Below are 13188 nucleotides of genomic sequence, written 5' to 3' on the forward strand. Positions count from 1 at the left end.
TAAATTCCAAATTAGTCTTTATTGGTCAGAGTGAATCAAAACATTTCAAACAATAGCAGTGAATGGAAATCTTAATGTGAATATTTATGAAAGCCAGAATGGGCTGAACAGCCCTGTTCATATGAAATAGTGACCATTATCTACATCAATAAGTGAAGAAGTGCATAGTAAACATTACACAATAACTTAAGTGAAGGTGCATAGTAAATATTTTGCAATTTGAACAAATGCAGAAGCTGAGTGCATTTTTAATCAAAATTATGTCAATTTAAACTAGTGTAAAGTCATAGTGATTGAAGTTAACTATTGACTCTGTCTTGCCAAAAAATAAAACATGCATAGAATATTTAAATTAAATAAGTAATAATAAATAAATAAACATTAAAAATTACTAATCACACCGACAGCTGGGACATATTACACCCAGTACTGTTTAGTGTGCATTACAGGTCTGTGGTGTTTATGTTTGGGTACATTATTCTGTTTGACATAGCAGGGGTCATAATAATCCCACTCCAAGGCTGAAGCCAAAACACCGTTGGACAGACCGTCACTGTCTGCTGACAGAATCCGCAGGGAGACACCTGAAAAGAAATCGTGCGTATTTCAGAACTTTTGTTTAAAGATCCCCTCGTTATATGTTTTAAGTCATATAAAAATACTCTGAATAATTATTTGTGGCTGATATGCAAATATTATTCATTTCCAAATTTTGGATGTAAAATGTCTCCAACATCACTGAAAAGTCCAGTCAAGTTTCCACATCACACTTGTGTAACTTGCATACTGGACCATGATTGGCTTCCAAACTAGTTGTGATGTCACAAAATCATGATTGTACATACATGTTAAACTCAGATTTAAAAAGGTAACAGAGAAACTTTCCCTCTTCAGCACATTAATGTAAAAACGACCTTTGAGTGTCAAACTCTGCACATACATCATTCCGCGCAGTGAAGGTCAAACATCCAGGTGAAGTAATATTTTGAGTAGAAGGGACTTTAAATAAAGCAGTTCAACTTTGAAACTTGATGACAGTGAATCCCTGAGTCCCTTTGTAATACTTCATTCACTGTCATTAGACAACTTGCCTCTTTCTTAGGTGTTAGTATCAAAGCTTTGCAAATGCAATGACAATGCAAACAAATATTTTTTTTCTAGGCAGATATTGTAGTGGAGGTTATACTGAGCAATAGCACTTTTACACAACAGATTATATATTTCAGATGACAAAACATTTTGACTTAATTGGAGGGAAAATTGCAGCTACAAGAAAGAGGTTAGTACATAGCTGTACTTGACTAGACCCGTTTTCTTGATTAATCCAGTGCTAAAACAACAAATGACTGTCTAGCATTTGGACTTTTCCATGTGTATTTGCCTACAAAGAAGCAGATTGAAATTATTTACAGTAGCCTCATTCAACATTAAAATATACTATTCAAATTATTTAGATATATATTGCATACATAGCTTGCAATTGGTGCTCCACCTTGTTATCCACAAACTAATACATTACTCATAACTTGTTTTTTTTTATTTAAAAAGAAATGCTATAACTTTACACATGACTCCTTTGAAGCATTTGTTAAAAAACAACTCTTTATATGACGTTACCATTAAACCAGCAAAACTGCTCCCTACAAGTTTTCATTCATTCAGAAAGATAATTTATGTTCCTCACTGGTGAGATTCTGTGTGAATGATCAAAATAACCAAACAGCACTGATGTACAATGCTCTCTCTCGTCACCCTTTTTACTCATCATACTGTACCACCAGTTGACTTGTTTTTGCCAGCTGGATGCAGCAGTAACATTAGACAGCCATAGTGATTACAGTGCAGCTGAAGGAGACTGAAGCCTACCTGCACTGGCACCAAAGTCGCTGTCTAGTCCAGGACCCACTGCAGATGTGTTCAGGCAGGACGTCTCTGAAGGCGGGTTGGTGTACTCGCACTCCAAGTCTACTTTGTCAAACACGTGCACTGCAACACCTGGGTTCACGTCTGTCAGCATGTCGTAAGTACTGCTCCGATGAATGTAACCCACATGTTCCGTCTCCTGCTGTGAACAAAGTTAAAAATATAGATCTCACACTTTGGATTACGAATATTTTATTATAATGCTTTAAACTGGAAGTTGGATCAGGTGGACATGCATTGTTGTTATTTTTAAAGTAATAATCTGAGTTTAGGATGCACGTTTTACTTTTCCTTTTTGATTGGAATAAACCAAAAAAGCAAGATGGGGCAGTTAGTATAAGCAGTGACACAGACGAGAGCTACGCAAACTGGATGGAAGACACAGCAGGTATTATGATTTAAATACATTTTTATATTTTACAGCAATAAGCCGAAATATTTCTATGTATTGACAACCAATTTGTAGGCTATATATGCAGGTCAAGCAATGAGTGAGAATCACAATGTTTATTCTTGTTTCAATATTTTAAAATACCATAAAAAGTTTTCAGGTTCACTGTTGAGTAGGCTACATTACTAGAATCTGGACCTTCGTGTATTGGCATCACCGGCCTAAAACATGGTCAAAATGTGAATATTTTAGTAATTTGTCAACAACTTCACAATGGTCCTTGACTCCAGTTATTATCCAGTTATAGTGGACCACTCACCGTAGGAGAGTTTGGCGGAACAAGGTTCACTCTGGTTTCAGCCTCTGAATCACTGGACTGCGGTAAAACTGGTGCGCTTTTACACCAGCCCGCTTTGCTGATGCTGTATGTCCGTCTTGGGGTGGAACCAGACGCAGAGGAAGTGACCCGGATGGTGCTCGGCGCCCTCAGGGACCCTGAGCCAGTGGCGCCATCTGGCCTCAGGAGCCGGATCCTGTGATCCACCCCGGCCCTCTCTCTGGATGAAGCCCTGGAAGATGTGACAGGATGCGGCAGGACAGGCTCCGACAGAGACATGTAAGCTCTCCTCCCGTCCTGCAGCGGGGAGAAGGCTACGTCGGATACTCTTCGGACTCTTTGCAAGGTGGACTGCAAAAGCATCTCCTCCGTTTCCTCTCGCTTCTGTCTGTTGTTCTTCTTTGACAGGATCAATAACTTGTAACCCAGGAACAGACAGTTCAGCAGAAGCAGAATGACCACACAGGGTATGAGCAAAAGGACGACTAAAGTCAAATTTGTCACAGGGTAACCTCCAGTCAGATCTGATGGTGTGGTCTGACTTATTTGCGACATTTCATTCCAGAGGACATAAAAGGTCAATTTTAGAGAATTGCTGATCTCAATTGAGATTTCACGTTGTCTCTGAATGCGCAGGTGGTTTGTTGTATCAATCAATGTGGACTACTTTGTGTTTGAGGTATTTTTGATCTAATAGCAACATGCCAGCCTGCTTCTCAAATGTAAACAGTCTCCAAATGTGAGTGTTGTCCTTTATCACCCTCGTCTTCATGACTGTAGACTAATACTGTAAGTGTTAACAAAGCAAAGGCTTGATCTGAGACGACTGTGCAACGCTCACTCAGTTAGCAGCCGCATAGATTACAGATCAACAGGTGTGTCCTATTAAGTGCAGGATGTTTTGCGTTGTCATAGCAACCAATCACCTCTAGATGGCAGCAGGTGGCCAGACTCCTGCATCACTGCATCTGAAGTTCTGCAAGTATGATCTTCTTGCTCTAAATTCGTGATTTTATGGACTGCATTGTCTGATACACTGATGGAAGAAGTATTTACTAGGCCTACTAAAAGTATGTAAGTATTATCGACCAAATGTACTTAATGTATCCAAAGTAAAAGTACTCATTATGCAGAAAAATGCTCCCTGTCAGTGTTTTACTATTATATATGATGTTTTTGGATTAATATTACTGCTGCATTAATGTGTATGTTGCATTTTATTGCTGTAGTTATTTAAGGTTGAGTTAATTTTAACTACTTTATATACTGTTGGTTAGTTTAATCTACAGCGATGCATCATTTTCAATAAGATCATTATATGTTTGTAGAGTCGCCGTCCTGTGAGAACCCTGTATCTTTAAAAACTCAACTTTTCATGAGCTCAGAAAAACACAACCCTGTTTTCAGCTTTGTGATATTTTCCAGCTAATCCAAAGGGGTTTAAATAGTTTATTTTTCTTAAGAAGTAGGATCATTTTCTCAACTCATAAAGGAACACTTAATCCTCCTTTAGTGTATCAGCAACATTCAAAAATCACCAAATTTGGAGATAAGTGGTTTTAACTGGACAGGATTGGTATGAAAATGTGTAATCTGAAATGTAACTAAAGCTGTCAGACAAATGTAGTGGAGTAAAAAGTACAATATTTGCCTCTGAGATGTAGTGTTGTACATATCTGATAGTTTGAGGACTTTTGTAGTCCACTTATACAGGTACGCTGTCTTGCAAAATACATGTTTATCACAAAGAACAGAAGTCAAATTCTATGTTTTCCTTTATTTTTCATGCTTCCAAACATGTCTCTCAGGTAATAATACATCAACGTTGCAGAATATATATATAAACATTTCAAATAATTCAATAGAACATTTGACAGATGAATCTCTCTTAGAGACAATGTTTTTGCATTTTGTACACAAAGTAGATCTTTGTACACAAGTACATTTTGCTATTGTAATAAATCAATGCAAAAGATCAGTCATATGAACACCATATAACTATAATAAAGTTGTTTTTTTTTTGTTTTTTTTACGTTTCTACCATTCAGGTTTAAGGAAGTCTATACAGACTTGAATAGCACACTGATATCCTGCCATAGGTTTGCAAGCATAACAGTACAAATTACCTTTTCACTCAAGAGAAAGGCTATTGAGTCAATGGACGCCCTCAGATACCAAAGACCCCATTCATCAGTTCTGAACTCACTGCTCCGTGTAGCATCATAGTTGTTGTGCATCATGCCTAACACCTGCAGAAAGTCATCTACTCACTGAACTACAACTCACTTAAGCGCTGCTTGCCATCTCCAAACACAATAAGAGGTTGTGATTGGTTGTGATACTAGCACCTTGGGCAAGGCTGTGTTTTTGTGAATTGATAACAACACACACACATGGTGAAGCTGTGTCAATCAGGTCAATAAAGCAGGCTAGCACTGGGCCAGGCTGTGCTTGATGATCTCGCGGGACTGTGGTGGGATCCTGTCGGGGAAGAGCACCTGGAACTCCACCACCAAGTCGCCTCGCTGGGACGGGCTCTTGGGCAGGGGCAGACCTTCGCCCCTCAGCCGCCGAACAGCACCTGGTTTAATAACATCGCTGCATGGTAGAGGCATCATTCGGTTGTCAAGTGTTGGGACGTTTACTGTGCAGCCACAGAGAGCCTGGAGGGGAAAAAAAAACAAGAACAAGTTAGTTCTGTAGACCTGTTATATTTAGAGTTTCATAAGGCTTTCTGAGTGGCCTGACTGGGGTGAAGTACACTTGGAACAAAAAAATAATCAATTAAATGCCTGATCTTTAAAAGTGTCAAGTTACATAACAGATAAATGTCTTTCTTCTTTCAACGATTTTCTGTGTTATACAACAAACCGGTGTTACAGATGTTATAATCGCTGCTCCATTTACTGGCTCTGTGTGGGAGTTAAGTGCTTTAGTGAGTGAAGGGAGCCATTGGAAGATGGAGGAGCTCTTTGAAATGCCAGTCTCTCTGACTGCTACCCTGCTAATCTGTGTGTGGGTTGGTAGAAGTGAGAGCCAGTGACAGAGCGAGCCAAAAAAGCTGCCTCTCTGCCTGCGCTGTAGAGGCAGAGGAGTCTGCAGCACACATAGTAGCTGAGAGGGAGAGTGAAGTGGGGGCAGTCAGCGCTGAGGCTAAATTTAGCTCCTGCTCTCTCTCTTACTCTGCAGGGGCTGGTGAGGTAACGGAGGCGTTGGCAGGCTGCTGCTGCTGTTCTGTTAGCGGGGGTCTGTCAGCCCATTGTAAGCTGGGGGCTCAGATGCCCACAACAGAACACTGTGTTCTGTCCTAAGACTGCAATCAAAGATATTACCCTCCCTGGATTTGGCAGAGATTGTACCTTCTGCCTTATGTCTTATTGATGCCTTTCAGTAATCGATTTTCTTTGGCATTTCAGAGAATGCATCATTCAACAGTTATGTAAAGGACAAGATGTGGTGGATAGATTTAGCCTTTCTCTGAGTAGGTATAGGTGGTTGGCAAAATGACATAGTATATCTAGTTATAGACCGGTCACGTGTTTTATTATAAATTTGGCCTCTCTGGGAGTCAAACTCTTAACCCTGATGGACCTTTAAGCCTGATGTAAACGCACCAAACTCACCTCTTTGAGGGTGATCTTGGCTGTGTAGACGATGTTGGAGCCGTCTCTCTTGTACTGGGTGTGCTCTTTGTCCCTGAGAATGAAGGTGATGTCTGCAGGGGTGCTGTTGGGCGTCTCATCTCCCTCCCTGGGGAAGGTGATCTTGGTCCCCGCTCTCCAGCCTTTCTTCACCACCACATTTAGCACCTTGTCCTCAGATCGCAGGCTGCGGCCGTCAGGGTTGAGGCGGCTGCGGGCGATCTTCACATGCTTCGTGCAGCCGTGCATTACCTCGTCTAGGGTCACCAGTAGGTCGTGCACCACCTCATCGCCCTGCAGCCGCCGCTGGCCTCTTCGCAACCCGCCCTCGTAGCCGGCGAACCCGCCCACATGGCTGAAGGGGAACCGTCTGAAGGGGTTGAAGAGGTCATCTTCGCCATCAACGTCGGAGCCAAAGAAGATGTCAAAGTGGTCGGAGCCATGGAAGAAGGAGGAGAAGGTGGCGTGGGGGTCACCGTGGAAATTATTGCGAAAAACATTGCCTTGGCCCGCCATTGACATTCCATTTTTAAGGCCTAAAAACACAAAGAAAACAGAAAGAGTTAAGTTAAATTCATTAAAATCTGCAGCTTTATCTGATGCTTCATTCTTATTCTAATATTGATGCTGCCTCTCCTTCTAGATGGTTTACTAAACATCAGCTATTTAGGAATTTTCAGGAAAACTACCTCAACTTCATTGCTCCCTGAATAATTTATCAGCCTCACAGCTGTCTATGCTGCACATGTTTAGCTGGTTTAATAGGAGTCATGATCATCCCACTGCACATCAGTATTTAGCCTTGATGATGACATGAATATTTAATGCATCAGCCTATGCTAGAGTAATTAGCCAAATTTCAGTTACTATTTGAGCTATTTAACTATTAAACTCACTCTCACCTTCTTCTCCAAACTGGTCATATATGCTTCTCTTTTTGGGGTCAGTCAGGATCTCATAGGCCTCTGCGATCTCCTTGAACTTGTCCTCTGCATCAGCATCGCTGTTCTTGTCTGGGTGGTACTTGAGAGCCATCTTCCTGTAGGCCTTCTTGATCTCATCTTCGTTGGATTCAGGGGAGACACCCAGGACTTTGTAGAAGTCCTTGCCGGTGGGTTTGATGGACAGGCAGGGCGTGTCCTGCTCAGATTTGGAGCTTTCCTGTGGAAACAAAAACAGTCAGTCATTAGACCATTTACTTGTCATATCTCCATTCATAAAAGTCTGGTCAACGAATTTACTTTGTTTTTTGCATGTGTCTTGAATTCTCATATTGTCATTGATGCATGGACATCTCAGGTGTTACATGCTGCAAAAAGGCTGATGATGAATAACTAATACAAAACAGGATGATGTACCGGACATCCTTCACACCAACTGCTGCACAGTATCTTTAAATATGCAGAAAGTCAGCCCCAGGCAAAGACACTCTCTGGGAAAACACCCTTATCTCTGTGCCGCTGCATTTCCATGAATTTCATAAGCTGATGCACAGCACAACGCGAGAGAAGGGGGCAAATCGTGTGGAGCAAAAGATTTCCCCCAACGACCGAGATTCTCTGCAGCGATTGGCTGAATGCGAAACAGCGACTCTTGCATTTGAATGAATCCACAGCAACAGACATAAGTCAATGACGATTCAATACAGAAAGATGCCGGTACATCAAAGGTTACTGTTTTACAGCGAATTTACTTGTTTAACATGCCTTATATGAAACTTAAGTATTCTAACAGCCTGTTCAATTTACTATAATTTGAGTACATGATGATTTAATTAGTGATTTACCGGCTTTTAAAAAGGACAAAAAGGTGAAAGAAACTCTCAGAAATGTACTTACCGCTGATGATGATGAGCCTGAGCTGTCACCCCTGTGCATAACTCGCACTTTGCACTTGACATTCACATTTTTGTGCTTCATACCGAACTGGGTCCAGATGAGAACCATGATGGCTGTTGGATAGTTGGGTTTGTTTGGGCTACGTGTCGCTGTCCAGTCGCGCTGGTGCTGAAATCGCTTCGCTTTGTCGGGCTACGCTTCGTCCTGTCTGAGCTCTCCTCGGCTCTCTGTTAAATACCAGCGCGGCAGCTCCGTTACTATACACTCACCCGCCCACGCAGCGTGACCGAGCTTTCCCCGGACCCGCCCATTTCCTCACGCGCGGCAGGGGATACCGGTGTCCTCAGTTTGCTCGGTGGAAAGCCATTGGTGCTCCGGCGATGATCACGCGGATGTTGCAGCCTCCTTCTCCATCTCGAGGCTTGTTTCCGGAGTTCTTGAAGGCAGAGCCGAGCAGACAGTCACGACACAAGGTACAGAGAGTCCTTTTTTCCCCCCACAGACGGAACAGAACAACCAGACATGCAGTTAAAACATCCTGCTGGCTGCCCAGACAACCTCCAGACAGTCACCTGATGGACCCCCTGTCCTCAAGTACGTTTTTATGCACATTTTGTACATTTGAACATCAGCCCACGCGTTTTAAATATTAAGGCTATATAACTTTGCTGTGGATTACAGAATGCAGGGAATTGAACTACCCACAGTGGGTTTTTAGGGCTACTTTAGAATAGCTATAGCTCCGTATATATAAAGTTGTTAAACGGTCAGATATGTGAAGGAACACTCAGGTTACAGTATATGATCAATTAGTGTTTACACAGGGTCGACACAATAACATGAACGCCTATACCGTTTAATGCAATTCAGTGAAATATCACCAGTGATGGAAGAAGTATTCAGATCCTGTACTTAAACAAACGTTTAATGTGAAAGTACTCCATTAGAAATAAAAGTCCTGCAATCAAAATCCTACATCACAGCTACTATTCTAGCTGGTTGAGGTGGAGCTAGTTTTAACTACTTATAAAATATATATATTTATTAATTTTTTGGAATTTTGTCCAGGTGTTCCCAATCTAGGGGTTTCCTGATGAGACAGGAAAGAATGAAAAAACAAAGTAAAGTTTTGCTTGTACTAATTTATATTAACTTCTTGGACTTTTCTCTAATCATGATGAACCATTTGAGAAGTCTACAGGGGAAATTTCTCTTTGGTGAAACCGCAAACAACTCATATCTGAAATGTGACAAGGGGCTCCAACTACTGTTTTCCTGTAAGAGGTCACAAGCCAAAAAGGTTGGGAATCACTGGTTTAATCTTGAACAACGTGTTGTATTTTCTAAGCTTATGTTTTTTTAATGTAAAATCTTAATCTGAGATGTAGTGGAGTATAAGTATATAGTAACATAAAATAGAAATACTCAAGTAAAGTACAAGTACCTCAAAATTGTACTTAAGTACTGTACTTGAGTAAACGTACTTAGTTACTTTCAGCCACTGAATAGCACAGCAGTATATACTACCTTGATGACATAAACATATAATTGCCTTTTTTTTAGGCTCCTTTGTTGTGGTGTTGATAGGGGGTGTTGTGATGGGGAAAAAAAGTGTGTGCCTTATACTTTAACATTATCCGACAAACAAAAAGTGAAGCTATTTACAACCTTAAATTTTTTCCATTGACCAACACTCTAAATGTGTCCAGGTTTATTTCCTGTTGCTGAAATGAACTTGGACCTAAACAGTTCTGTTAATGGAGTTTCACAGAAAAGGTCTAAGCTTTACAGGGGGAGTATTTATTGAATGGTTCCTGTATCCATTAGATTGTGCAGGTGTTTATGTAAATGCATCCACCCCCGTAGTTCTGCATAGAAACTGTGTATAGTGCTACAGACAATAAATGGAAACCAATGCAAATGAGCCACTTCATAACCAACAGTAAACAGCTGTGGAAGCAAAGGGCAGCTTCAAGTTATGTAAGTGAATGTGTTAATAAAAAACCCTGTGTTGTTTGGTAAGTGTTCAAATACCTTCCTCCTGTGAAAATTCAAGATATCACCTCAAAAGCACATTGACTGACTGAAGGATGCCGACTGCCTTGCCAGAAACAATGATGAACATTTTTTTAAGAGTCTGATGTTGAGTCCATAGTAATAAAGACCTGTATAAAAATGATTGGCGTATTTGACTTTTCAAAAAGAAAGACCCTTCTCCCTAATAACTCAGCCCTGTTTTCAAATTAAATCTGTTGATGGAACAATAATTTTCACTTCGCACATTACAATTGGTAATTGCCAAAAACCTAACAAATGTGGTTCCTGTTTGGCAGAGTATTCTAGCCCCTCGCTATTTTTGAATATTTTTGCCTCACCCATTAATAGAACAGGCTGTGTTGTGCTGAACATGCATTAGATCATAGGATAACTCTATATGATACATTTAACTTTACCACAGTTCTGTTATGGTGCAGAATAAAGCAAAGGCAACTGTTGGCTAGTGAAAAAAATGGCACGCCCTCCACTAACTATAAAAGAGCCATGGCTACTGTTTCTCAAAACTGACAATATTGTTTTACTAGCAGTTATACAGTATAGTTAGATTGTTGTCCTCTGCATATGGCAAAATGCACCTTTGTGGTGGCACCATGGTCCATGGTGCACACAAAAGGCATTTTTTCGGACTTACATATTTTGTTGTAAGTCTATTTTTCAGTAAAACTGGAAAGAAAAAGATGAAATAGAAAAAACTAAAAACCCTCCTCTGCTCTCCCAGAGCAATCAGACAACCCTCCCTTCAGCAGAACAAACAATACATGCTGCTTTTCTGAACCCACCTCCCCCCAATAATGTCTCTTCAGTCCCTAACCAAGAAGATACTTTGTAAACATGAGAAAAATAATAAGGGAAAGTCTATTTATGAGGGCTTGTGTGATGATTAAGAAATAAACATGGGGGAAAAAACCCCACATAATCTTGTTGACTTAAAAATCATCACCACAAGTCACTCTTGATGAAATCCAGCAAGTCATCTGCTTGAATGCTGATTTTTACTCTCATTGAAAAAGTCACTATTTCTATTTAGAGATCATACTACAGGATTACGACACAGTTGACTCTGATATAGAAATCAGTGTCACAGGGAGCGTACATACATGGCAGTGCTTCCTCTCCTGTGATGCCTCATACATCCAATGGGGGCTGGAGTTTCCTGGGGATTCTCCTTTCGTCTTACAGGAAACGACAGACAAATTTGGTATGAACATGTTGAGCCCGGAGCGTCATGCACCAGATAGCAGCTCTTACATAGTATTCACAGATTGAGCAGGATAGAGTGAATCAGAACAGCCTCTTACACAGCGTTCATTCTTCCTGCCCACGGGAACAGTCTGACTGTGTTTGGCCTGTTTTTCACACATTCACACTGTCGCTCTCATAGAAACACATACAAAGTTGCCTGTCAGTCTCAGCGATAATAATGCTAATTAAAGTACCAAGCTGCACTGACACTGTTATTGTTAGGCGGTGAGAAGGCGGACAGCTTACATGCAGCCTGGTGTTCTTGTGGTGTTGTTTGGTGTTCTCACATACTGAGTAGTAGATGCATTGAACAGCCACTGTCTTTGCTTTTGTTTGTGCCCCCGGATTTTAACTGCAGGGTTAAAGTTAAATGTGTATTCTTTGTTTTGTAATCAAATATTTGTTTTAGAACTTGAAATAAAATGGACACAGGTCAGTAGAATACTCCCTTTTGGTCTGCTTTAATACATAGTCAAGTGTATCCTACTCAATACATACACACACCAGATTCTTTATGTTGTGTTAACATAAATCAATACATGCCGACTCACCTACATGGCATACATACCAACTCTTAAGTCGGGGCAACTGTGGCTTAGTGGTAGAGCGGGTCGTCCACCAATCAGAAGGTCGGCAGGTCGATCCCAGCTTCCCCCAGCCTACATGTCAAAGTGTCCTTGGGCAAGACACTGAACCCCAAAATTGCTCCCTTGTGAGTGTGTGAATAATTAGTTTCTTTCAAGTGATGAGCAGTTGGCACGTGCCATCAGTGGGTGAATGTGATATGTAGTTAAAGCGCTTTGAGTAGTATATAAGTACAGTCCATTTAAGTAAAAAAATAGAAAGTAGAAAATAGAGTACCAGGGCTGTAGCCATAATTTTAGGAATACTGAGGTCCTGAGCCCAAGTTCCCCAAGCAGACCCCCTCCCCATTTTTTAAATTTGGACCTTTAGCCTGTTAGTGGCATGGCTCTGGGGTATGGAGGATATTTTTGATCATAATTCAAATTAAAAGTCCAAATAGTAAATTAAAAAAAGAACATTCAAAGAGATTATTATTTTATTACACTACTAGGAGTAATCAGGCCATAATTAAACTTAAGGAAATTGAAAAAGCAAATTTAGAATGATTATTTGAAATGTAAAGTGACAATGAAAAAGTGAAATTTAAAATGCAAAAGCTTAAATGGAAATGCTCAAACTGAAAGCTTAACTTGTAAAAGATGAAATTGAAAATGGCAATGGAAATAAAAAGATAAAAATCAAATATGAAACTCAGAAATGGGAAATGGAAGAGCTTAAATGGAAATACTTAAATTAAAAGATTAAACAGAAAAAACTAAATTCATTTTTTGCATTTGAGCTTTATCATTTTGCAAATTTGATCTTGTCCATTTTCCATTTGGCATTAAACATTTGGCTTTTCAAGCTGTATGGAAATGAGGAGGCGTGGCCCAAAGGTAGGAGGAAGGGTTTGAGACGGCTGGGGCGCAGAGGCTCAGCCTCATACAGCCTCAGAGGCTCTAGGCTACACAATACAATGAATGAGGTTGCACCCCTGTGGCTTAGGGGTACCATTAACAGCAACTTCCCCAGTTTGAATCTCTCTCTCATTATCTCTCCACTGTTGCTATCTAATACAATACAATTAATAAGTGGTGCAACACTCGCAGCCTGTACTACACACCTAGAACCACAAATCTATACTGCTAACTTGTACTACCGTTATAAAACCTACATTGTTATTTGAGACTTGCT

The 13188-nt window shown here is 40.5% G+C and overlaps 2 protein-coding genes across 3 annotated transcripts; both read right to left on the reverse strand.

Annotated features, from left to right (window-relative positions):
- On the reverse strand, window positions 1–3736 carry hwa (huluwa). Of its 2 annotated transcripts, none has more exons than XM_044174093.1 (3): window positions 2634–3736; window positions 1867–2062; window positions 1–584 (listed from the first exon to the last, which is right to left on the reverse strand). In XM_044174093.1, exons 1-3 carry the CDS (start codon window positions 3204–3206, stop codon window positions 418–420), a joined length of 936 nt encoding a protein of 311 aa, XP_044030028.1. In that variant the 5' UTR covers window positions 3207–3736; the 3' UTR covers window positions 1–417. The 2 variants fall into 2 exon arrangements, with proteins under 2 accessions (XP_044030028.1, XP_044030026.1); XM_044174091.1 differs by having other exon boundaries at window positions 1867–2065; window positions 2634–3735.
- Window positions 3737–4408: 672 nt separating this feature from the next.
- Window positions 4409–8602, reverse strand: zgc:122979 (uncharacterized protein LOC641576 homolog). The gene is made up of 4 exons (XM_044174090.1): window positions 8131–8602; window positions 7195–7453; window positions 6275–6828; window positions 4409–5314 (listed from the first exon to the last, which is right to left on the reverse strand). Exons 1-4 carry the CDS (start codon window positions 8236–8238, stop codon window positions 5081–5083), a joined length of 1155 nt encoding a protein of 384 aa, XP_044030025.1. The 5' UTR covers window positions 8239–8602; the 3' UTR covers window positions 4409–5080.
- Between the last annotated feature and the right edge of the window lie 4586 nt (window positions 8603–13188).

Source organism: Siniperca chuatsi, linkage group LG18, assembly GCF_020085105.1.
Source record: "Siniperca chuatsi isolate FFG_IHB_CAS linkage group LG18, ASM2008510v1, whole genome shotgun sequence".
Taxonomy (NCBI): Eukaryota; Metazoa; Chordata; class Actinopteri; order Centrarchiformes; family Sinipercidae; genus Siniperca; species Siniperca chuatsi.